The sequence below is a fragment of the Myotis yumanensis genome, unplaced genomic scaffold (genome assembly GCF_028538775.1).
Source record: "Myotis yumanensis isolate MYYU_CA2020_CCGP unplaced genomic scaffold, mMyoYum1.0.hap1 SCAF_16, whole genome shotgun sequence".
Taxonomy (NCBI): Eukaryota; Metazoa; Chordata; class Mammalia; order Chiroptera; family Vespertilionidae; genus Myotis; species Myotis yumanensis.
In genome coordinates this window covers 8,092,054-8,119,468 of record NW_027223767.1, presented here as the reverse complement: position 1 = coordinate 8,119,468, position 27,415 = coordinate 8,092,054, and the positions used below count along the sequence as shown (strand labels likewise).

The 27,415-nt window shown below is 45.3% G+C and overlaps 1 protein-coding gene across 1 annotated transcript; it reads right to left on the bottom strand.

The window, feature by feature from the left end:
• On the bottom strand, positions 1-25,426 carry LOC138994639 (phosphofurin acidic cluster sorting protein 2-like). The gene is made up of 9 exons (XM_070394658.1): positions 25,411-25,426; positions 20,368-20,468; positions 12,911-13,014; positions 12,229-12,340; positions 11,726-11,836; positions 2,954-3,753; positions 2,202-2,440; positions 1,959-2,120; positions 1-1,469 (listed from the first exon to the last, which is right to left on the bottom strand). Exons 1-9 carry the CDS (start codon positions 25,424-25,426, stop codon positions 1-3), a joined length of 3,114 nt encoding a protein of 1,037 aa, XP_070250759.1.
• Between the last annotated feature and the right edge of the window lie 1,989 nt (positions 25,427-27,415).

Sequence of the window (27,415 nt, the reverse complement as noted above, 5' to 3'; positions counted from 1 at the left end):
CTAGAAGGTGGGATTGTTGTGTTTGAAGATGCAGATGGGGAAGTGCTTGACGTGGGAGGACCACTGGGCTGCCAACTGGAAAAACGCCACGTCATTCCACTCCACGCCATCGATGACGACCGGCAGCATACTCTGCTGGTGCTTGGCCTTGCAAACCAGGCGACCGATGCCCTGGATGCACTGGCTTTTGCACTCCACATCCTCGTCCTTGGTTTTCATGGGCGCCTTCTTTTTCCTCTCCTTGGTGACCACTTTCATGGCCATGGCAGGTGTTGCTGTGCCCTCACCACTGCGGGGCAGCCTGCTGACTTGGACAGACTGGAAGAAGCACTTGAGTGTGTTTTTGCTGGTAGGTAGGTGTTTCTTCTCTGCTACTCTCTTCGTATCTATTGGCTGGGCTGCTGTCCAGTAATCGACCTGCAGCTCCATCATCTCTGCATGGACACTCTGGCTGGTGGAGGGCAGGCCCCCACTCATTGACGGGGGGGAGAGTGTGTTGGGTGAGGCCTTCCCGGTAGGGGACAGAAGCTCCCTGGAGCATGAGGGGACCACATCATCTGAGTCTCCTAACATGGCTGCAGATGGTTCCACTCTTCCAACCTTCACTGCCCCCACAAAGGGGATGAGCTTCTGTGAGGACTTCTCATTGGGGCGCTGCTGCTTCGACATGAGCATGGCCTCTGCGATGGGCAGCAGGTAGACACAGTTGGCCCCTGCAACGTACTCAGAGATTCTCAACACAACGTCCTGTGTGTCCTGCAAGGTGTTCTGGGACTCCAGGTTGTTGAACATGTCCCGCCAGTACAGGTCCTGGAAGAGGTTGTTGTAGCGGCAATCCATGGAGCCCAGGTAGCTGGCCAAGGGGTGGGAACCCAGCGGGATGACCAGGAAGCGCATGTATTCTAGCCATTGGGGTGGCTGCTGGGACAGCTGCTCCACAAAGACCCGCAGCACAGCGTTGAAGTAGGGCTGTGCCCCTGCCACCGCCATCTTCACAGGCGTCAGGGCCTGGGAATTGCAGTTGCAGTATCTCTGCATGTGTGACACGATGATGCTGAAGGCCTCCTGGACGTCATCTGTGGAGCAAGTGCACACCACGGGCAGCGTGTGCCCCTGCAGGATGTCCGAAAGTAACTGGCCCTGCCAGTCGCAGGTGTTGACCAGGATGATGTTCTCGGGCATCTTGTCCTGGGAAATGAGGATGTTGTGGAGCTGGTCACACACGCGCTTCCTGGGGATCTGCCGCTGGCTCTGTGGGTCTGGGCTCTCGTTGTCCAGTCTGTTGACCCACTCATTCAGGGCTGTGTCGCAGCCCCGGCGGCCAGCCTGCTTCCTCTTGGACCTGCTGGAGGGCATGACTAGAGACTTGGTGAAGCGCGCTATGGATGGCAGCTTCTTGGTGAACCAATGCTGCGCGGAGGACCCTGCCTCCCGGTTGTCCTCCAGCTGTGCCAGCTGCTTCCCAGGGGAGCGAATTCTGTGGGCCATTGAGTCAGAGCCACTGTCACTTGACATGCTGTCAAAGTATCGCCTGAGTTTGGGCTTTGGGGTGCTGGGGACACTGATATCCTCCTCCATGTCGAGGCTACTGTCACTAGAGCTCACCACAATGTCACAACGATGGTCCAGAGCCTTCTCCACTTTGGGCACATGCCTCACAAGGGCCTGTTCTGAGGATACGACCTTCTCCGACACTTGGGCCATGAGCATAGATGCCACGGCTTTCTGGTGGTAATTCTCTTGCCTGGTCATGCCCCTCCTTCTTACTATCAGATTCCCTTTGTCCTCCTGGGACTGCCTGTGGACGGCTTTGTAGCTGGCCGCCTGCTCAAAGAAGCAGCTCTCAGATGTGCCAGCGAAGTCGTTATGCGACGTTTGGGCCTTGGTGCTGGCCTGCATGTCAGTGGCCTCATCATCGATAGGCTGGCGGGACAGGGAGGCCATTCGAATCTTAGTGGTGGGTGTGCTGTAGGCCTCAAGTTTGGAGTCACTGTGGCTTAGCTGCTTGCCTCCCGGGGCCCTCGTATTCTCAGGCAGGTGGGCCATACTCAGAGGCTCCTTTTGGATCCTGGCGCTGTGGAGGCCCCACATCTCCATCTGCAAGCTGGAGTCTGACAGGCCTTCCATGTGTGGCCTGAGGTTGGGATTGGGGCTGCTGAGGACACTGTGATTGTCCTTCACGTCTGGGCCGCTAAACAGGCCTTCAAAGTATGGCCTGAGCCTAGGTTTGAGGGTGCTGAGGACGCTGCCATGGTCCTCAGTGTCTGGGCCACTGTCACTGGGGTTCTGCAGCATGTCATACAGGAGGTCCAGGTCCTCCTCCACCTCCGGGACATGCTCCCCATGGTCCTGCTCAGGGTCCAGGACCTCCTCCGACACTTGGACTGTGTGCAGCCATAACAGGACTTTCTGGTGGTAGTTCTGTTGCCTGGTCAGGGTGCTCCTTGTGAATATGAGATTCCCCTCATCAAAGTCATCCTCCTCCTGGTCAGCGGTATGGTAGCTGGCCTCCAGCTGCGAGAAGAAGCTCTCACACTTGCACTCAGTGTAGTTGTCCGAGGACTCAGCCTTGGGACTGGCTTGCCTGGCGCTGTCCTCATGGTCGATGGGTGGCCTGGACAGGGAGGAGATCTGGATCTTGTCCACCTTGCTGGTGGGTGTGCTGTGGGCCACAAATTCATTGTCCCTCTCACTTGGCTGCTTGCCTCCCCGGGCCCAGGAATTCTCAGGCGTGTGGGGCAGACTCAGAGGCTCTGTTTGGGTCCTGTCACTGGGGCTGCCCCACATCTCTGTTTGCAAACTGGAGTCTGACAGGCCATCGAAGTATGTCCTGAGCTTGGGCCTGGGGATACTGAGGACGCTCTCATCCTCCTCCATGTATGGGTCACTTTTCCTGCGTTTCCCCCTCATGTCAGACCCAAGGTCCCTCTCTGACCCTTTGGACCTGTGAAACAGCGCCAGGACTTTCTGTTTCAAGTTCCCTCGTATTGATTGCCGCTGCTTCTTTGGCTTGCCCTTCTCCAAGTCATCCTTGTGCAGGTCCTGTCTGTGCTTTCCCCTGCAGCTGGGCTGCAGCTCAGAAAAGGAGCACTCATCCTGCCCCTCGTCGTTACCTGCCGACTTGGCCTTAGGGCTGACCTGCATGGCACTGTCCTTGTGTTCGATGGGCTGACTGCACAGGGAGGAGATCCAGATCTCGGCCACAGTAGTGGAGGGTTCCTTGATGCTGCGGCAGAGGCTCACCATCTGGCCACACTTGGGGTTTCGCTGCATGACGTCAGCCATATGGATGGCACCAGTGGCCAATGTCTCGTAGCCCAGGACATTTCTGTTCTTAGAGCACTTCCTCTGCTCCAGCATGATCAGTAGCTTGTTCCCTTCTCCCTTGAGGAAGTGGTTGTACTGCAGGGAGAAGGTCAGCGCCAGGTTGGTCTGCACTGGTCTACCGCGGGGCAGCACAATCTCTTGGGACCTCAGGATGCCCTTGGAGTCCCGCATCTTCACGGAAATTACCACGGAGTTGAGGTCCTTGGCCAGCTTCTTGACGATCACTAGTTTCTTTAAAGTGAGACTACACCACCTGGGCACGCAGCTGGGGCTAGAGCAGTCCAACTCCCAGGTGGCAAACAGGTTCTGGGGGACCTGTGTTTTGAGCACCGTGGCCGTGCTGGCCAGGCCCACAGTTTGTGAGGAAGCTGCAGCTCCTGGCACCCTACCGGTCCTTTTCCTACTCAGGGTTGATGGTTTTTCCTCCTGTGGTGGGACAGAGGAGGGACATGATTGGTGGCAGAAGTGGGGCATGAGTGATCGAAGGAGATTGCGGCCACACAAAAAGTGGCCACTCGCTAACCTGTGATTAGGTCAGGGAAGGCCTGGGTGGTGGTCTTTTAAACTCAGAGACCGAAAGTTATCACAAAGGATGTTCTGAAGGTAAAACTTTTTAACTAAAAGCTGTTTATGGTGGGTCACTGGAACCTAGGCAGGAATCTTCTCTAAAAAAGGTCATTCTTTACCTTAACGGAGACTTTCTACTGTCCTTTGGAATCTACAAGAACATAGCTTTGGAATGTCAAAGGAATTTTCCTTTTTTTGGACACTCTGTGCTCTGTGGAGACCACAAACCCCCTCATTGTTATTGAGTTCATTGTTGGCTGTTCTAGCCTATATCCCCCTATGGGAAAGAAGTATGTGTCTGTCATTGTACTTTTAATCCAATCTATCACCAATGGATTTCATGCAACCACATACGTCTCCACTTCTGATTGTAATATCTAAAATAAGGTGAAAACTGCCATTCTCCAGAGCATTATTTCAATCCATTGAGATTTTGATTCAAGGCAAATGACCGTTTGGCTCAGATAAAATCTCAACAATTGTTCACTGTTTTGAATGCTTCTTACATTGACATTTACTTGGCACAACACAGCAGGATCCCAGAAAATCTCACCCAGCACCACCCTGCAGACCTACACCAGGTGCTGGCATCCAGCAAAGGGTCCATTGATGCACCAGTTCCCTGCCTGTCGGGTGAACTTGTGAGAGTTGTCTCTTGGACTCAGGACCTTCCCTTGTTTGTGCTGCTGACTTTATGTGAGCCATATTTTGTAATACTCTTGGTGGAACAAAGGTTACCAGTTGATAGATTCCAGGCTAAGGAGAGAGAGGTGGGAAAATGGGACTGGTTTTTACCCCTGGCTTTTCTATAGGATTTGCCTTTTGAGAGTCTGGGTAAACACCTTAGCTGCACAAGTGAGGGCTGAACTTGTTCAGCTTAAAAGATGAAGGGGAAATCCTCCTTCCTGCAAGAATCTCAGATGTTCTTAGATGATCTTTGTGGGTTTGTCAGAGGTCATTCCTCATGACATGCAGGAGCCCCATATGGAAATTCCCACACAACTGCAATTAAACTAATTGGCTCTTCAAGGGGGAGCACTAATCAGGTGCAGTCCAGCTGTGCTGGTAGCCCTTCTGGTTGTTGTAGTCAGCAAGGAGGGAAACTGAGGCACATAAGAAGGTTGAATGAGACTCCAGTGGAGTGAGCATCTTACAGCTCAACCCATAAAGCAACAAACTTTAACCCACTACATAACACTCCTAGAAAATGTGCGGAGACTCTGCAGATACCAAGCAACAATAAAAACAACAACAAGCACACCTATAATTAACATGGGAAGTTGTGCCTTCATGGCTGGGAACTCCCAGACTCCAACCCTCATTAATATTCCTGATAGGAAGCCTTGACTTGCAAGTGCTTTACAGAAATGTAAATGTAGGAAGATTTAACTAGAAAATATCAACTAAAAAATGGCCAATATACAGTTGTCTTTGGGTGCCTAAATTAATTTTGTGCCGGCAAAACAGAACAAACAAAAAACTAGAAAAATGCCGGCCTGAAAATTAAACCGATTGAGTGAATAGGACGCATATCTTGATTTGGAAATTGGAAACTTCTAAGGAGAAGCACAGATAAATTCTCTTTAAAAAATAAATGAACAAGATACTTCAGAGATTATCTTCAAACTCTCCTGAAGCTAATACATGCTAACACCCCATCCTCCCCCTTCTATAGCACGTCCACTATATCTTTTGCTCTTTGAGCTTCCTTGTCCAGATGTGTTCCTTCCCTTCCCTTCTTCCTTCCCCTTCTGTCTCCTCCACTCCCCCTCCCTACTGACTTAAGGGAAAATGAGAATAGGAATTCTGGCAAGTCCCTTTGGAGAAAAGCTGCTCTCAGCCAGAGAGGAATCAGCAAACATTCTCCATTTTCTCAATGGCCCTGATTGGTTCACAGAGAAAATTAACTGATAGAACATGTAATCCTGGCTATTTTAACCTATTGCAATTAATAAACTCCTGGTTTCTGGGAGCAAAAGCAAGAGAATACTAAATAAGGTTTATAGAAAACTCCTATAGAGAAGCCGCCACACTTTAGGGATATAGGAAACTGAAATAGGATTTAGAAAAAGGAAACCAACAAAAACAAGCAGAGGGCTGCTCCAAGCGTGTTTTTCCTTCTCACTGATACTTTGGGAGCATTTTAAATTATCATTAAAAGGGAAGCCACTGCCCTAGCCAGTTTGGCTCAGCGGATAGAGCATCACCTGCAGACTGAAGGGTCCCAGGTTTGATTCTGGTCAAGAGCACATGCCCAGGTTGCGGGCTCTATCCCCATTAGGGGTCCTGCAGGAGGCAGCCAATTGATGATTTTCTCTCATCATTGATGTTTCTGTCTCTCCTTCTCCCTTCCTCTCAGAAATCAATACAAATCTATTTTTTAAAAAAGGGGAAGAGGGAGCAGCCATTAAGTACCCTGTATATACTGAAGCTACTTTATTTGTTCTTAACCACAACCAATTATTCGTTTCACCATCAGAATAAATCTTCCCTACAAATGTCTGTTTTTTAATCAAAACCTGTTTCCTTCCAACTAGGGAATGTTATGGGAATATATATGGTTTGCTTATCAAATCTTCCCCAATTCACCTGTTAAGTGAGTGAGGTTTTTTTTTCTTTTTAATGAAATCAGTGATGCTGACATATGCTTTTTCCAGAATAGTAACATATATACTTAGAATAAATGAACCAGATACTGAACCAAAAGGGAAAGTAATGATTTTTAAGGGACCTTCCAGGAGGAAACTAACCTTGAGACTGACCAAATGTTTGCTAATCACCTCTTCTTCATCATTATCTTCCAGGAGAGCCTGAGAGATGGCTTAACAGGGTACCCACCCTACTCAGAATGGCTCTAAACTGCCCAGAGATATGCAGACATGCCTCTAACACTAGGCTTGCTCATATGTCTGTCTAAAGATGGAAAACCAGCCCACAGTGACTTGAGAGTTCTCTTTTGGGGTACATATTCACCAAATGGGAGAAACTGGACCCTGAGTGCCTCAAGAAAGAATCCAGTCTTCTTTTGTCACACCACCTACCTGGTCGCAATATAAGTGGGTAATGGAGAGGTTTGGCACCATTAACTTTAAGACTATCTTGCAGCTGGGACCTGTGTTGCCATTCCCAGGGGAGACAGACGGAGGATTCATATTTCTGAAAGCCTTTATACCTCTCAGAGTTGTGTGCTTTCTGGAAACTAGAAAAATGTTCCCTAATAGAAAGTAACAATCCAAAAATGGGCGAATGAATTTGTCAGTTCCGTGCCAACATTTGGGTGGCAACCCAGTCCCTGAGGTATTGCAAATGACTATCCTTTTTTACAAATGAAGTCTTCACAGGACCAGAGGTTTGCCTCCAGAAGCAATTCAAAGGCCACCAAGTCCTTTTACCTTCCCCAAACCTCCCTATTCATTTCAGAGGCTTATAGATAATTGGCTTCATGCAACCAAAGTCCCAGAACCTTTGAAGTGTAAATACCTGAGTTCACCAAGACCTCTCCTCTTGGCCATTTTTAAAATTCAAATCTCTGGAAGATATATCTTATCCCAATAGAAAAATAATACCTTACACATCCACACAAATCACTTTAGCTTATTTCAACTATTTCTTTCTAACATAGTAAGTTTTAATGAAAGTTATTAAATATCTACATATTTTGAAACAAAATGAAATACTGACATATTGATTCTAGACAAGTCTTAAGTTCACCTGCTTTTGGGTTTTTTATTACAGACGGTCTGTAAAACGGATTTGGAGCTGTTGACTTAATGTTTTGTGCTTTGTTGAAGGTGTGTTTTTTGAATGTAAGAGTGTAATTAAAATATGTTCATCATCGTCAGTCTAAGGAATGCTGGTTGTTCACTTGTGTGCTTATCATTGGAAATTAAGGCTCCTAAGAGTTAACAGTTCCAGTTAAGTTGGAAGAAATTATATAGGTGTGACAATAGAAGGCTTGAGGTATGGAGAATCTTATTTGAAGGAAAAGGGCAAATGTAAGTTTCTCTAAGGATAGTTATTTCTGAATGGGTAAGAAGGTTTGTGAAAGTTGAGGAAAGGTTTGTAAAAGGGGGTGTAGGCTATAAAATTTTGTGAAAGTTTTATATAAAAATCATCTTGTATTTCTCTGCCTAAAACAGTAATTTAAATTATATGTATAATCTTTGTGTGATATGTGTTCATCTATGTGTTATGTGTGGTGAATTGTCAGCCTCCATATGACATGACTAGGATATACTCTTTTATTGGCCTGCAAAGATTAAATGCTTATTTAAATTGAGGCGAAGTCTGTAGTCTGGACAAAATATTTAATATTACAACTGTTTGCAAGGATGATTAATATCTTTTAGAGTTATTACCCTAAGTCTGTGTTTGCTTTACTTAGATTTACAAAAAGTGCATGGTATAATCTTTTGCACAAGTATATTTGCAACCTCCCCAAAGATTCCATTGTAAGAGACTTTTTAAACAGGAGGTGACTTTGAGTTAATTCCAATGGGCCCTGGAATACCTCAAGGATTTATTTTCTCTGCTTATTAGAGAAACGTTTTTAACTAATTTAGGACTACTTAATATGCTTGAAATTTCCTGAGAAGCTTTACCACATTAAAACATAAAAATAACTGCTCTATTTGTGTCCATCTATTTTTATTGAAATGGATGTTCTGAAGATTTCAACCTGCCCTCGGAAGGAACGTACAAAGATTCAAAGGGAATTACAAATAGGAAATTCTCTGGTGTGACAGTGGTCTTGGTGTCAGCGACACCGGGCCAGCCAAGAGGATGGTTCCCTGTGAGGGTGTCTTGCAGTTCAACTCTGTGTATTTGTGGCACAAACTTTGGAAGTTTATGAATTATAACCAATTCTCAATACAAGAAGCCATGGACAATGTTTGAAAATCTTACATATTATTTGTTCTTTTTATATTGAAATTGTGTATTGAATCCAAATATATACATATACATATATATTATTTCCTATCATTTTCTGTAATTTTACAGTAATTATTCTCCAAAAGTTATTGCCTTGAAATGTTATAGTTTACCAAAGAAAGCAGTTTTTTTTAATCAATTGCATTGCAATCAAAACTACAACCATACCACTTGGTTTTGTCATTCATAGGTATTGTTTTACTTTACTGCATTTTCAAATATGTTACATCTTTAGAAAAATTAATGAAAAGGACTCTTGCCTTACTCTATTTTTTATTTTTTTAATATATTTTATTGATTTTTTACATAGAGGAGGAGAGGTGGATGGAGCGTTAGAAACATTGATGAGAGAGAAACATCGATCAGCTGCCTCCTGCACACTCCCTACTGGGGATGTGCCTGCAACCAAGGTACATGCCGTTGACCTGAATTGAACCTGGGACCCTTGAGTCCTCAGGCCTACGCTCCACCCACTGAGCCAAACCAGTCAGGGCTTGACTTAACTGTAAGTAACAGGTTTCTATGCAGGTCACATCTTTGAACTGAATGAAGAAGTATAGAACCCTAAGGAATAACAGAATTCATGAAAATACTAGCAAATAACCAGGATAAACAACAAAATGGGTAGGGAATTAAATGAAGAGAAGATGGATATTATTGTTATGACTCTGTTTAAAATACCGCTGATTTTTAAATCATTTTGTTTTCCAAATATAAGGAAAACTAAAAGCAGACATTCTACATTACTCTCCATGACTCACTAAGGAGGTTATGGGGAATGATACATTAGTGACATTCATTTCACAGTAATCCCAAGAGACAAAGACTTCAAGGACCAAAACTTACAACCAGGAGATTTTGTTTATTGAAACACATAAATTAAAGATGCTCCCGAACGTGTTAAAAAGGATGTTACCTTATTAGAGGCCTAACCACAAATGGACATCTGTCACTGACACTGCCCTCCATCCACCATGGAGACTGAAGACTTTTCAAGGATGAGAAACCACTGGCCGTGGGGGCTGACAGCTTTCCCAAGAAGTCAACAAGGCCTGGATGCTGACAAATTACTGCTCCTCAAACCTTGCTCTTCTATCTCCTAACTGTTATTGATTAAATGTACATCAACTGATTTTTATATTGTTATCACACTCCTTATTACATATGAAAAGTTGAATTTCGATATCTGCTAATTTTTCCCACTTACTAGACAAGTACATTCTAATGATCAGTCATAATAAGGAAATAGTAGAGAGTCTTAGTTCATCTGGCCAAACATAGCATAAGTACAAGGGGCAGTGGATGAAGAAGGAAACATATAATTAGCTTAATAAACAATTATGAAAATACATGCAAAGAGTTTTTTGGTTGGCTGGGATGCTTATTTCCCTTAGGCACTTTCTTGTCTAGTAGTAGACATTTTCTATTCCTACACAGTGTTGCTGCTTTAATGTTGTTGCTTTTGTTCCTGGTATGTAAATGTTATACTAGAGGCAAAATACCAAAAGTTAAGACAAGCAGCAAAGGGACTCTGTCATGTTAGCTCAAAATATAAAATTAATACAGAATATTTTTTAACAAGGACATATAGAATCTCATGGGGTCCCATGCACCTGCCTTTTTATTTTGATTAATAATAAAAATTCCACTTTGAACGCCACTTAAGGTTATAGTCTTACCTTATCCTGTATGGTCCATTGTTCAGCAAGACATAACACTAACACTCATCATCAATGCATAATTTGTATTGATTTATGAACAAAAGGAGGATGTGTGAATGAAAAAGGGGCCCCATGCTAACCTGACTAGCTCTGGGAAGTCCTGCAAGGCAGCCTTGCAAACTCAGAGAACTTCAGTAACTACAAAGGATGGTCTGACATTAAAACACTAACTAAAAGGAGCTCATGATGGGTAGTCAGATCCTTGTCTGGAATCTACCCTGAGAACGGTCAATCTTTACCTTAACTGAGTCTGTGGACTGCCTTTTTGCCTCTATGATAACATATCGTTGGATTTTCCTTATTTTGGGCACCTCATGCACAGGCATCTTTCTGTGCTCTGTGGAGATCAGAGATCCCTTCTTTGTTATTGAGTTCATTGTTGACTTGAAACTATCCTATATCCATCTATGTAAAAGAAATATGTGCCTCTCATTTTACCCTTTATCCAATCACACAAGTGTCTCCACTTTGCTTTCTCCTCTCTCCCTAATCTATCACCCATGGATTTCATGGAACCCACAAAAGTCTGCCCTTTTGCTTGTAATGTATAAAATAAGGTGCAAAATTGTCATTCTCTGGGGGATTCTCTCAACCCATGAGATTTTGCTCTCTCGAAATTGTGGACACTTTGGATCAAATAAACACACCCAAACTTTTCAGAGCTCTCAAAGTTTTTCACATTAATAAGAGAAAAGGTTTTTGGCAGGAAAAGTAGAATTGCAGGTGAGGAATATGAAACACATTAGTATCTTAGGTCATTTTCTTAGCAGAGGACAGACAAGCACATGCTTGTATTAAGAGTGTCACCAGTGCTATTTCTGATAGAACATCCCAGTGTAAGATGAGAACACAGAGGCTTTTCCTGGGGTGGAGGGTCTGGATATTAGGACATGTGGTATGTTTAGGGTGGCACCGTTGTCATGGCGATGGAAGGTTTTAAGGTACAGATCCCACAGCAATAAAGACATGGATCTCCGTGATAAGCAGTCCCGGTCCCCATACAATGTGCAGCCTTGGGAGGCCCCAGCTCCTGACATGGAGGAGACGAGGACCCAGATTCCTTTGGGTACTGGACACTAGGAGGGATCTCAGTGGAGTAGCAGGGTGCCTTCTGGAACCTGGGTCCTGTTGACTCCCTGGGGCTCTGGAGTTTGGGTCAAGTGGGCACCTACACTCACCCTGCGGCGGTGCTTCCGGCTTGAGGATATATCAGGTATCTGTGCCTCCTGCAGGGGCATGGAGTTGAGGACCCCATCTGTCGGCTCTGGTCTGTTCTCCTGTGCGGAGCTCTATAAAGACAGTTCCCAGTCACCAGGGGAAAACCTCAGAGCCCTGTTTTGCTGGTTCTCTAAAACTTGTGACCCTCCACCCCAGACCCATAACGTGATCTACTGAGACCTCTACTGGCAAGGGAAAGGCTTGACAGCTTGAGGGCCTGGGACTCCCATTTGCACAGACAAGGGACCCCTCTGGAGCCCCATCTCCACCTGCCTGCCCTACCCTGGGGTGTGATCACAACAAGACCTCTACATTATCCACTGCTCCAAAAACTGCCCCGTGGTTCTCCCTTCAGGTACCTCTTCCCACCACATGAAGGGGAGGGATGTGGGCTGCACAGGAATGACCCACAGAGGAGGCTGGCCTGGCATGGATGGGTCTGACCCAGGCCACCTTCACTTACCTGAGGGGATCTTCTTGAAAATGGCCAGAGATGTCGGGCACGAGTGTTGAACCGACTACAGAGTCTGGAACAACTCTCCCTGCGGGGTTTCTGGGAACCTGAGCCCCGATAACTGGGAACACAACAAGAGAACATGTTGAACTGTCAACTGTCTCTTGCCAAGTGAGTGGCAGTTGGGCAGTTGCTAGAAAGTGGGTGCCTGGTTACGGGGGTTCCAAGTTCTATTAGGAAGTGACCTCACTTCTTGGAATTGCCTCCCTGACTCCCCTCACCTAATAACAGCTATAGATAGTCCTGTGGGCTGCTGACTGCTCACCTACCTTCTCCATGGAACACCAACAGTGTACACAGTGACAGGAACACACCCTCTCCACAAGGTCTAGCTGCAGCCAGGTTACTAGGTTTGAGAGACAGACCTGGGCTCAGACTCAACCTCTCGTTCTTTTTTTAAATATATTTTTTATTGATTAAGATATTACATATGTGTCCTTATCTCCGCATTATCCCCCACTCCCCTGCTCATGCCCTCACCCCCCGTTGTCGGTGTCCTTTGGTTAGGCCTATATGCTTGCATATAAGTTCTTTGGTTGATCTCTCCTCCTTATCCCCACCCTCCCCTACCTTCCCTATAAGGCCCGACAGTCCAATATTGCCTCTCCGTCTCTGAACCCCTCATTCTTACCTCTTCTTGTTCCTGGATATGTCATTGTGCCTGTTAGATCCTGTCTCTTCTCTGCCTGCACAATATTGCTGCTTAGCGATATTCAGGCTCATGAAGGGTAGTAGCTATAAAGTAGCAGGAGGAATGTCACCAGGCAAAAATGTCTACAACCTCTTTTTTTTCCTATTGTTACCTTCTCGGTATCTGTTTTTCTTTTAATTCTGCCCAGAGTCATTTGATTTAGTGTGTGTGTGTGTGTGTGTGTGTGTGTGTGTGTGTGTGTGAGAGAGAGAGAGAGAGAGAGAAAGAGAGAGAGAGAGACAGAGAGATTGTGTGTGCACACACACAAATGCTAGTGCTAGGTTGTATTGTGTTAACAAAGCCTGAATACAGTGGTTTGCAGAGGCAGAGGTTAATTTCATAGCCATATGACTTCAATGATCTGGTGCAGATGAAAAGACTTCCTGATTTTTTGGATTGTTCATCTTTTTGCTTATTGTAAGGATGAGAGTAAGAACTTCCAAGCTCATATGTCAGAGTGGAAACCAGAAGTTTACAGTTTATTTGACAATGGCCTGTGTGGGAAATGACTTCCATATTCCCCTTTCTAACAGCTGCCAATTTCCATATCCAGGTGGTCTGGGAGTGTGGGTCAAGGCCCCAGAGTGGATTGATCAGCACAGCTCACTGGCCTGACCACAGTGATGATGGTTGCATGTGGACATGTGACTTCAGTGAGTTGAATAAAATTCTTTTTATTAGTCACAGGAAAAAAAGTTCTGTTTTCATATGTTTCATGGCCTTATGAAAACATGTATAAAGTCAATAATCATGTGAGAAATGCAAATCAAAAAGACAACGAGGGCCCTAGCCGGTTTAGTCAGTGGATAGAGTGTTGGCCTGTGGACGGAAAGGTCCCAGGTTCGATTCCGGTCATGGGCACATGCCCAGTTTTGGGCATTGATCCCCAACAGGGGGCATGCAGGAGGCAGCCAATCAATGATTCTCTCATCATTGATGTTTCTCTTTCTCTCTGAAATCAATAAAAATATATTTAAAAAAAAACACAATGGGATACCATCTCACACTTGTCAGTATGGCTATCATTAACAAATGAAGAAAGGGCAAATGCTGGTGATTATGTGGAAAAAAAGGAATGCTTGTGCATTGCTGGTGGGAATGTAGACTGGTACAGCCATTGTGGAAAACACTATGGTCCTTATTTGAAATATAAAAATGAAACTCCCATTTGACCATGTAATTCCCCTTCTAGGAATATATCCCAAGAAATCAGAAACACCAATCTGAAAGCATATATGCACCCCTGTGTTCATAGCAGCACAATAGCTAAGATTTGGAAACAGCCTAAATGCCCATCAGCCTAAATGCCCATCAGCAGATGAGCGGAAAAAACCGTGGTACATCTACACAATGGAATACTATGCTGCTGTAAACAAGAAAGAACTCTGACCATTCATAACAGCTTGGATGGACATGGAGAGCATTATGCTAAGTCAAATAAGCGAGTCAGATAAAATAAATATCACACAGTCCCATTCATTTGTGAAATATAATGAATAATATAAACTGATGAACAAAAATAGATCCAGAGACAGAGCAGCCTCAAGCAGACCATAAAGCTGACCCTCAAACCTCAGTGGGAAGGCAAGGGAGAGTGGGGGAGAGAGTAAGAGATAAGCAAAGGTCTTGAATGCATGCATATAAGCATAATCAATGGACACAGACATTGAGGGGGTAGGGGTATGTGCTGGGGGTGGGAGTGGCTGGGGAGAGGTCCATGGCGAAAAAAAGGAAACATATGTTATACTTTAAACCATAATGAAATAAAATAATACAAATATTTCTCTTAGTAAAAAAAAAAGGGCTAGTGCTCTTTCTGGGTCCCACAGGAAAGCGCCCCCTGACCCCTAGATATGGAGGAACAAGCGGGAGCTTCCCAGTATGTCAGGATTTCTAATGCCCAGACCAACTCTGTTGAAGAGGTGGGAGCCTTGGCCTGGAAGATCTGAACATTCCTGAAATGTAGGCTCTGAATCTCATGGACATTGGGGAATATCTGCCATTCTATGGACATCAGTTTCCCAATTTTCCATTGAGGGATTGCGTTCAGAACTGCATAAGCCTGACCTCACAACAAAGGGGCCCTGCTCACTCCTCCCTGGTGGGTACTGGACAGAGGTGCATGCATGTGGTTCCAATTCTGGGCTCCTTTTCAGACAAATACTGGCCAAAGGCTCATCTTACCTGCTGAATGCACACCATCTCACCCATGCCTCCCCATGTCTGTGCATGATTCCACCAGCAGATCCTTTTCCAGAGCCCACGAGGAGACCTGGGTGCAGCTAGGACCTCAACTTTGAGGACATACCGCTGGGTTCATCTCAGGCTCTGCTGGGCTCAGTATCTTGTTATTTCTAAATACATATTACCCTTCTGGAAAAAGCATGTGTGTGTATCACCAATTTTGTAAAACAAAGAAATAAACAAACTAAACACCTCTCCCTATCAGCTGAATTGGGGCAGAGTTTATTAGCAAAGATAGATATTTGCTCATACTGCTATAACATTCCCTAGTTGGAAACAGGTTTTGATTAAAAACAGACATTGGTTAAATATTCCTGCCTTTTGCACAGAAGCTTTACTCTGAAGGAGAAGACAATTATTTGGATGTGGTTAGGAACAAATAGAGTAGCCCCAGTATCTACAGGGCTCTTAGTGGCTTCTCTTTCTATGATAATTTCACCTGCTCCCAAACTATCAGTGAGAAGGGGAAACACCCATGGATCAACCCTATATTTGTGTGTGTGTGTGTGTGTGTGTGGTTTGTTTGTTGTTGTTTTTCCACATCCTATTTCAGTTTCCTATCATTCTAACATTGGACAGATTTCTCTACAGGAATTTTCTTGAAAACCTTATTTAGAAATTGTGTTGCATTTGCTGACAAAAACCATTAGCTAACTAATTGAAATCAGTTAGAATAGCCAGGATTACATATTCTAACAGTTAAATGCCTTTGTGAACCCATCCAGGTCATTGAGAAAATCAGGAACAGTTGCTGTTCCTATCCTGCTGAGACGAGCTTTACTCCAAAGGAGTTGTTAGAATTCCTTTTCTCATTTTTTCTTAAGACAGTAGCAAGTGATAGTGGAGGGAACTGAAGGGAAAGGAAGAATTGATGGGATAGGGCGAAGGATATAGTGGGGGAGCTCTGGAAGGCGGATCAATGGGGTGTTGGCATTTATTAACTTCAGAAGAGTTCAGAGACAGTCGCTAAAATTTCTAATTCCTTAATTGTTTTTAAAAGAATTTATATGTGCTTCTTAGAATCTCCTGATTTCCAAATCAAGAAATGCTTCCATTCATTCATTCAGTTTAATGTTAGACCTGGCATTTTCCTAATTTTTATTGCACGTCCAAAAATTAATTTAGGCACACAAATAAAACTGCATTTTGGCCCTTTTTAGGAGGATATTTTCTAATTAAATCTTCCCATTTCTGTAAAGCACTTGTAAGTAAAAGCTTCCTATCAGGAATATTAGTGAGGGCTGGGATCTGGCAACACCTGGACTTGGAGGCACAACTTTCCATGTTAATTTTAGGTGTGTTTTGTTGTTGTTGTTTTGTAGTTGTGTGTGTGTGTTTGCGGTTTTTCTTTTCTTTCTGATATCTGCAGAATCTGAGCAAATTTTCTAGGATTGTTATTTAATGTAGTTGATCAACAGGTGTTGCTTATGGGTTGAGCTCCATGAGGCTCTCACCACTCAAATCACATGCAACCCTCTGATGTGCCTGGGTTTATCTCCCTGCTGTCTAAAACAACCAGAGGGTCAGGGAACGGTTGACCAAACCGAATGGGTGCTTCTCCACCAGAACCAGTCAATTTAATTGCAATTTTGTTGAAATTTTGCTTTGGGGCTCCTGCACATCATAAGGAATGACCTCACACATCCACAGAGATTCTTAGTCCCCTAAGAATACCTAATACTCAGACCAGAGGGAGGACATGACCCTGTATTTTTGGAGCTGATTGAGTTCAACTCTAATTTATATGGCAATGTTTTTTTTTTTTTTTGCTCCGCTTCTCAGAAATCAATTCCAATAGGAAAGCCACAATTCAACAACAGCCACCCATTTTTTTCCTACTGTCTTGTCTTAACCTAACTTCCATCAACCCTTAATCTTAGTTCTAATTGGAGTATTTAAAAATACAGCTCAAATAAATCTAACCCTCTACCACCAGCAAGGGCAAGGTCATGATTTAAGACACAACTCACCCAAGTTCACCCAATGGGTGGGGAACCAGCGTTTCAATGGGTCCTTTGTTGAATCCTAACACCAGGTCCACATGTTGGTCATGGGTGAGTTTTTTAAATCCTGAGCCAGTATGCCAAGTAAATGTTAAAGTATAAAACATTCAAACTTGTGAAGAATTTCAGGAGTATATTTACGTCCCACTGTCAACAATTGGCAGGTGAAAATCTCAGGGGATTGAGATAATGCTCTCTGGCAGTTTTGCACCTTATTTTATACATTACAATCAAAACAGGAGATGTATGGTGGTAATATGAAACCCAGTGGTGATACATTAGGGTTTCAGAGAAATCAAAGTGGGGAATCCTCTGTGACTGGATGAACAGTAAAATGACACAGACATCCTTCTTTTACATGGTGGATATAGGATAGTTACAAGTCAACAATGAACTCAGTAACAATACGGGGATTTGTGGTCTCCGCAGAGCATTGCCTATGCTTTGAGGGGTCTGGAAATAGGGAAATTCCTTTGACATTCCAAATTATATGTTACTAGAGGCACGGTGCGCAAAAATTTGTGCACTCGGCGGGGGGGGGGGGGGGTCCCCCACCCCGGCCTGTGCCCTCTCACAGTCTGGGACCCCTCGGGAGATAACGACCTGCTGGCTTAGGCCTGCTCCCGGGTGGCAGAGGGCAGGCCCAATCCCTAGATGCAGCCCCTGGTCAGGCTCAGAGCAGGGCCGATTGCGGAGTTGGGGCGCCGCCCCGTCATGCACAGAGCAGGGAGGATGGGGAGGTTGCGATGCCACCCTCAGTCACGCTCAGGATAGACTGATTGGGGGGTTGGGGCACCGCCCCCTGTTACACTCAAGGCAGGGTCAATGGGGAGGTTTCGGCGCCATCCCCTGTCACGCACAGAGCAGGGCCGATCAGGGGGTTGGGGCGCTGCCCCCTGTCACTCACAGAGCAGGGCCAATCAGGGGGTTGGGGCGCTGCCCCCTGTCACTAACAGAGCAGGGCCCATCAGGGGGTTGAGGAGCTCCCCGCTGTCACTCACAGAGTAGGGCTGATAGGGGAGCTGGGACACCGCCCCCTGTCACACACAGAGCAGGTCGGATCAAGGGGTTGGGGTGCTGCACCCTGTCACACTCAGGGCGGATGGGGAGGTTGCGATGCCACCCTCAGTCATGTTCAGGATAGACTGGTTGGGGGGTTGGGGCACCGCCCCCTGTTACACTCAAGGCAGGGTCAATGGGGAGGTTGCAGCGCCATCCCCTGTCACCCACAAAGCAGGGCCCATCAGGGGGTTGGGGCGCTGCCCCCTGTCACTAACAGAGCAGGGTCCATCATGGGGGTTGGGGCACTGCCCCCTGTCACTCACAGAGCAGGGCCCATCAAGGGGTTGGGGCGCTGCACCCTGTCACACTCAGGGCAGGGCCAATGGGGAGGTTATGGCTCTACCCTGTCACACACAGAGCAAGGCCCGTGGAGGGGGATTGGGGCACCACCCTCTATTACCCACAGAACAGGGCCGATCAGGGTGTTGGGGCGCCACCACTGTCACACTCAGGGCAGGGCCGATGGAGAGGTTATGGTTCTACCCTGTCACACACAGAGCAGGGCCCGTGGGGGCGGGGGTTTGGGGCGCCGCACCCTGTCACAAACAGAGCAGGGCCCATCAGGGGGTTGGTGCTCTGCACCCTGTCACACACAGAGCCGCAGGGCAATCGGGGGATTGGGGAGCTCCCCCCCATCAGGCACAGAGCAGGGCTGATCAGGGGGTTGGGGCACTGCCCCCTGTCACGGTGATCCCGGTGCCGGGAGACTCACTGCTCCGCTGATCACAGAGCCGGGAGCCTCGCTGCTCCGCTGATCCCGGTGCCGGGAGGCATAGTACCCTTTTACTATATAGGATAGAGGCCTGGTGCATGGGTAGGGGCTGGCTGGTTTGCCCTGAAGGGTGTCCTGGATCAGGGTGGGGGTCCCCACTGGGGTGCCTGGCCAGGCTGGCTGAGGGCCTGAGGGCTGTTTTCCCGCTGGCAGGTGACTAAAAGCTCCCAACTGCTCCTTGTTTTCTTTCTTTTTTTATTCTGGGCCAGCTTTAGCTCTGAGGCCTTGCTGCTGAAAACATGGATACAATGTTGCCGTCCCGGGCTGACTGAAAGCCAGTTTAGTTTAGCTTCTTATTTGCAACATAGTAATAGTTGCTTAGAGTTGCAGTTGAGAGTCCGGCAAGTGAGGCAAGGAACGTTGGAATCTGCAGTCCCTGGAGGAAGCAAGCCTCCCTGCTCGCTTCAGTGCATGGCTGCCGGCCGCCATCTTGGCTGACAGTTAATTAGCATAAGGATACGCTGATTAGCCAAAGGGAAGGGTAGCGGTCGTACGCCAATTACCATGTTTCTCTTTTATTAGTGTAGATTGTAGATGCCAAAAGGCAATAGACCAGCTCAGTTAAGGTTAAGATTGACCTTTTACAGGGAAGATGCCAGCCTAGGACATGACTACCCACCATAAACTGCTTTTAGTTTAAAAGTTTTCACTTCAGAACATCCTTTGTGATAACGTTAGGTGTCTGAGTTTGCTAACACCACACAGGCCTTCCCTGAGCTAGTCAGTGAGCATGTGGTTCCTTTTCACATACACTGTTCTTGGATCACTTGTGCCCCACCTCCTGACAACAGTCACTGAGTGCTTAGGGCAATGGTCGACAAACTCATTAGTCAACAGCGGTAAATAAAACAGTACAAGGATTGAAATGTCTTTTGAGAGCCAAAATTTTTAAACTTAAACTATATAGGTAGATACACTGTTATTAACTTAATTAGGGTACACCTAAGGCTTAGGAAGAGCCACACTCAAGGGGCCAAAGAGACGCATGTGGCTCAGGAGTCGCAGTTTGCCAACCATGGGCTTAGGGGATTGGTCTGAACTAAAGCCCCCAACCCACCTGGCAGTTCATAAACTGCCCCTGAGGGAATGTCCCTCCTCTGTCCCAAAACAGGAAGGGAAACCATCACCCCAGATTGCAGAAGGACCGGTAAGTTGTAAGCATATGCGGCTACCTTGCCGTCCACAGTCCTGGTCTCCAAACCTCTCCCCCTGCACCCTTGTGCCCAGGTTCAACACACCAATGCCCAAGAACCTGTTTGCTACCCGGGAGTTGGACAGCCCCAGCCTCAGATTTGTTCCCAGGTTGTGCATCTGACCTTAATGAAGATGGTGGTCTTCCAAGAGTTGGAGAAGGACCTAATCTCCATGGTGATTGCCATGAAGTTGCAGAGCTCCAACCTCATATCAATGGTGATCACTGTGGGGGGAGAAAAAATGGCGGAGGCTTAGAGGGACGTGTTGGTGCTTTGTCCCGGAGCACATAGGGGCGAGCAGCTGAAACGGGTAACAATCAGCCCGATCAAGCTGGGGAGGTTCAGCTGAGAGACAGTCTGCAGCCAGGGAAGACAGAGAACTCCTAAAAAATACGGATGGTTAGAGATTGAGGCTGAAACCTCCCCCTGGGCGCCAGCGCAGCGGCGAGACCGCGCCATCTTGGGTAGCTGTTACCGGCATCCAGAGATTGGCTACTAACCCGGCGGCTACTAACCCAGAGGCAACGACTCGCAAGCAGCGCGACTACTTCATGAACTCAGAGGAGACCTGCATCCCCCCACGGAAAGATTCAAGAAACAGCGGCCTCCTGATCACCACACGCTCTGCCTGGGGAACAGTTGCTGTGTGTGAAGCCTCCCTCCACCAGCCAGAAGAGCCACCACAACTGTGAACAGCACCCACCAGAGGCTCTGCTATCAACAGAGGAGCCGCTGCTACCACAACCGCCCAAGAAGCAACCACAGCCCGAGGAGCCACTGCCACCCAGGGAGCAGCCACTGCCACCCAGGGTCCAGCCACTGAACGACTCAACAACTAGTCATGTCAGTGAGATCAAACATGGGTAGACAAAGAAACCCCCAAAGGAAAGAAAAGGAGGACTCGCCAGAAAAGCAGCTAAGTGAGACAGAGATATGCAACATGACGGAAAAAGAATTCAGAATAAGGTTCCTAGAGTACATGCACCGGATGTTCAAGAAGCAAGAAGAAACAGATGAAAAACTCAACTACTTATGCAAGAAGCTAGAAGAAACAGATGAAAAAATCAACAACTTAAGTAAGTCCCAAGAAGAAATGAAGAGCGACATAGCTGCAATAAAAAACACCATTAGAAGTATCAACAGTAGACTGGGAGAAGCGGAGGAACGAATTAGTGAATTAGAAGACAAGGAAGCAAAGCACACTCAAACTGTACTGCAAATGGAGAAAAAAATTAAAAGACAGGTGGAGAGCCTAAGGGAACTTTGGGACAACCTGAAACGAAACAACATACGAATAATAGGGGTGCCAGAACAACAGAAAGATGAACATGGATTAGAAAACCTATTCGAAGAAATAATATCAGAAAACTTCGCTGAGGTGGGGAAGAAAAAAGTCATGCAAGCCCAGAGAGTCCCAACCAAGGTGAACCCGAAAAGACCCACACCAAGACACATCATAATTACCATGGCAAATGTTCAGGATAAAGAGAGAATCTTACAGGCTGCAAGAGAGAGACGGAAAGTAACATACAAGGGATCTCCCATTAGATTATCAAATGATTTCTCAACAGAAACACATCAGGCCAGAAAAGAATGGACGGAAATCTACAAAGTGATGCAAAGCAAAGGACTGAATCCAAGAATACTCTATCCAGCAAGGCTATCATTCAAAATTGAAGGGGAAATAAGGAGCTTCACAGACAAAAAAGGGCTAAGGGAGTTTATCACCACCAAGCCAGCCATGCAAGAAATGCTAAAGGGACTGGTGTAAAAAGAAGAAATATCAAGCTCAGAAAGAAAACAGCCACACACACACACAAAAAGAAATGGCTACAAACAAGTACCTTTCAATAATAACTTTAAATGTAAATGGACTAAATGCTCCAACCAAAAGACATCGAGTGGCTGAATGGATAAAAAAACATGACTCATACATCTGCTGTCTACAAGAGACCCACCTCATTAGAAGGGACTCACACAGACTGAAAGTGAAGGGATGGAAAAATATCTTTCACGCAAATGGAAAGGAAAAGAAAGCTGGGGTAGCAATACTTATATCTGACAAAATACATCTCAAAGTGAAGGCCATAACCAGAGATAAGGAAGGCCACTTCATAATACTAAAGGGATCAATACAACAAGAAGATATAACCCTGGTAAACATATATGCACCCAATGCAGGAGCACCCACATACATAAGAAAACTTCTGGAAGATATCAGGGGAGAGATCGACAATAATACAATCACAGTAGGGGACTTTAATACACCACTGACATCACTGGATAAATCCACTAGACAAACAATCAGCAAAGAAACAGCAATCCTAAATGACTCACTAGATCAGATGGACTTAATTGACATCTTCAGAACACTTCACCCCACAGCTGCGGAATATACATGCCTCTCAGGTGCTCATGGGACATATTCAAAAATAGACCACATATTGGGTCACAAGCAAAGTCTCCACAAATTCAAGAAGATTGAAATCATAAAAAGCATCTTCTCAGACCACGATGGCATAATGTTAGAAATATACTACAATAAAAACAACCCAAAATACTCAAACACTTGGAAGCTGAATAGCATGTTATTAAATATTGATTGGGTTACCGATGACATCAAAGAAGAAATTAAAAACATCCTGGACACTAATGACAATGAAAACACAACAATCCAAAACCTCTGGGACACAATGAAAGCAGTCCTGAGAGGGAAGTTTATAGCTCTACAGGCCTATCTCAAAAAACAAGAAAAAATGGTAGTTAATCTTCTAACTCTACAACTCAAAGAATTAGAAAGAGAGCAACAAGAAAACCCCAGAGTGAGCAGAAGGAAGGAGATAATAAAGATTAGAGCAGAAATCAATGAAATAGAGACCAAAAAAACAATACACAAAATCAATGAAACCAAGAGCTGGTTCTTTGAAAGGATAAACAAGATTGACAAACCCCTAGCCAGGCTCACCAAGAAGCAAAGAGAGAGGTCCCAAATAAACCAAATCAGAAATGATAGAAGCGAAATAACAACAGACCCCACAGAAATACAAATGATTGTTAAACAATACTACGGGCAACTCTACTCCAACAAACTAGACAACCTGGAGGAAATGGACAAATTCCTAGAAAAATACAACATTCCAAAACTCAATCAGGAAGAATCTAAAAACCTCAATAGGCCAATAACTATGGAAGAAATGGAAGCAGTCATCAGAAAGCTTCCAGCAAACAAAAGCCCGGGGCCAGACGGCTTCACAGGGGAGTTTTACCAAACATTCAAGGAAGAACTAAAACCTACCCTCCTCAGACTACTACAAAAAATTCAAGAGGAAGGAACACTTCCAAGCTCATTCTATGAGACCAGCATCACCCTAATACCAAAACCAGGTAAAGGCATCACAATGAAAGAGAATTACAGGCCAATATCCCTCATGAACATAGATGCCAAAATCCTCAACAAAATCTTAGCAAATCGGATCCAGAAGTACATCAGAAGGATCATACACCATGACCAAGTAGGATTTATCCCAGAGATGCAAGGATGGTACAACATCCGTAAATCAATAAATGTGATACATCACATAAACAAATTGAAAGAAAAAAACCACATGGTCATATCAATTGATGCAGAAAAAGCATTCGACAAAATCCAACACCCATTTTTGATAAAAACTCTCAGAAAGGTGGGAATAGAAGGATCATACCTCAAAATAATAAAAGCCATATACGACAGGCCCACAGCCAACATCATACTCAATGGACAAAAACTAACACCATTTCCCCTAAGAACAGGAACAAGACAGGGATGCCCACTATCACCACTCCTGTTCAACATAGTACTGGAAGTATTAGCCATTGCAATTAGGCAAGAAGAAGAAATAAAAGGCATCCAAATTGGAAAAGAGGAAGTAAAACTGTCCTTATTTGCAGATGACATGATATTATACATACAAAACCCTAGAGACTCCATCAAAAAGCTACTAGACTTAATACATGAATTTGGCAATGTAGCAGGATACAAAATTAACACCAAGAAATCTGAGGCATTTCTATACACCAATAGTGAACTTTCAGAAAGAGAGATTAGAAAAACAATCCCATTTACCATCGCACCAAAAAAATTAAGATACCTAGGAATAAACTTAACTAAAGAGGTTAAAGACCTCTACTCAGAAAACTACAGGACGTTGAAAAAAGAGATAGAGGAAGACATAAACAGATGGAAGAACATACCATGTTCTTGGATTGGTAGAATCAACATCATTAAAATGTCCATACTACCCAAAGCAATCTATAAATTCAACGCACTTCCCATTAAAATACCAATGGCCTTCTTCAAAGATCTAGAACGAACTCTCCAAAAATTCATCTGGAATAAAAAAAGACCCCGAATAGCTGCAACGATCCTGAGAAAGAACAAAGTAGGTGGGATCTCAATGCCAGATATCAAGCTGTATTACAATGCCACTGTTCTCAAAACTGCCTGGTACTGGCACAAGAACAGACATACAGATCAGTGGAATAGAATAGAGAGTCCAGAAATTAGCCCGAACCAATATGCTCAATTAATTTTTGACAAAGGAGGCATGAACATACAATGGAGCCAAGATAGTCTCTTCAATAAATGGTGTTGGGAAAATTGGACAGATATATGCAAGAAAATGAAACTAGACCACCAACTTACACCATACACAAGAATAAACTCAAAATGGATAAAGGACTTAAATGTACGACAGGAAACCATAAAAATTCTAGAAGAATACAAAGGCAACAAAATCTCAGACATATGCCAAAACAATTTCTTCACTGATACAGCTCCCAGGGCAGTTGAAACTAAAGAGAAACTGAACAAATGGGACTACATCAAAATAAAAAGCTTCTGCACAGCAAAAGAAACCATCAACAAAACAACAAGAAAACCCACCTCGTGGGAAAACATATTTGCCAACGTCATATCTGATAAGGGCTTAATCTCCAAAATTTATAGGGAACTCATACAACTTAACAAAAAGAAGATAAACAATCCAATCAAAAAATGGGCAAAGGATCTAAATAGACACCTTTCAAAAGAGGACATTCAGAAAGCCAAGAGACATATGAAAACATGCTCAAAGTCACTAATCATCCGAGAGATGCAAATCAAAACAACAATGAGGTACCATCTCACACCTGTCAGAATGGCCATCATCAACAAATCAACAAACGACAAGTGCTGGAGAGGATGTGGAGAAAAAGGAACATGCAGGATGATAACAGCACCCTCAGCACCCCCAAGCCCAAGCTCAGGCTGCTGGTGGGAATGCAGACTGGTGCAGCCACTATGGAAGGCAGTATGGAGGTTCCTCAAAAAATTGGAAATGGAACTCCCATTTGACCCTGTGATCCCACTTCTAGGAATATATCCCAAGAAACCAGAAACACCAATCAGAAAGGATATATGTACCCAGATGTTCATAGCAGCACAATTCACCATAGCTAAGATCTGGAAACAGCCTAAGTGCCCATCAGTAGATGAATGGATTAGAAAACTGTGGTACATCTACACGATGGAATACTATGCTGCTGTTAAAAAGAAGGAACTCCTACCATTTGCAACAGCATGGATGGAACTGGAGAGCATTATGCTAAGTGAAACAAGCCAGTCAATGAAGGAAAAATACCACATGATCTCACTCTTTCATGGATAATTAAGACAATTTCAAACTTTTGAACAATAATAAATACAGTGTCAGAGCTGCCTCAAACTGATTGTCGGACTGCAGTGGGAAGGCCAGGGAGGGTTGGGGGACAGGAGGGAGGGGAGTAAGAGATCAACCGAAGGACTTGTATGCACCCATAAAACCATAACTAATGGACATAAGACACTGGGGGGTAAGGGAGGGCAGGGGCTTGTCAAGGGCGGGGGGGAAAAAGGACACTTATGTAATACCCTTTGTAATACTTTTAGCGAAAAATAAAAAAATAAATAAATAAAAAAAATTAAAAAAAAATGGTGATCACTGTGAAGATGCAGGGCTCCAAGTACATCCTATGGGAGTATGCTGTTCCCCAGTGAACAACTGGAGACAGACTTGGGGCTGACATCACCGCAGAGATTCTCCTCTGAGCAACAGGCCAGCAACTATGCCACCTATGGATCGGACCTGGCTGAGGAGGGCATTGACATGGGGATGCTCAAGAAGCAGAGGCCATGGATAGTAGGAAAGACGTCCATTATCAGGCCACAAAATATCAAGGAAAAAGTTGGGGCATGGCTGAGAAAGTTCAAAGTGTTGGAGGAGGCTGTGGACTCGAACAGGACACTGCAGAGCATGTCCCCGAGTTGGAGTGGGACCTGGAACTTCAATTTAACACACTGCAGAACCCTAGGGACAGTGGCCCAGACATGGAGGATGATAACAGCACCCTCAGCACCCCCAAGCCCAAGCTCAGACTGTTCTTTGGAGGCTTGGCACACTCCAGCTCACAGACAGAGATGGAAGCATCCACAGGACCCGGAGCCAACAGAAAAACATGTGGGTCCTCGGGCATCAAACAGCCCAGTGACAGTGTCTCAGACTGGGTGGCCCACAGCACCCCTCCCCCAAAGTCGCCTGAATCTGGACCTCCTCCATGTCTAGCCAGTCCACTTACAGTGAGGACAGCGCCATGCAGGCCGGCCCAAGACCAAGTCTACAAATGAATACTCTAAGGAGGAATATGAGAGCTTCACTGAGCAGGAGGCCAGTGAAGATGCCGCCCATGGGTAGAACCTGGATCAGGAAGCAGTGACTATTGAAAGTCACAACAAGGTCCATGACAAGCAGAAAGTAGTGGCTTGGCTGAGCAGGGCCCAAGTGTCAGAGGAGAACCTGGACCCTGAGCAGGACCTCACAGATCATGTCCCCGAGTGGAGGAGGACCCGCACCTTCTGTCTAACATGCTGGAGAACCAGTGACAGTAGTCCAGACAGGGACAAGATGATAGCCTTCTCAGCACCACCAAACCCAAGCTCAGGCCATACTGCGAAGGCCTGTCACATTTCAGTTCAAAAATGGACATGGGGAGCATCCATGGTGCCCAGAACCAAGAAGAGCTTCCGAGTCCTAGCAGGTTTCACTGAGGGCTAGTGTGTTGGCCCACAGAGTAAAGGGTCCGGGGTTCAAATCTGGTCATGGGCACTCCTATGTCAATT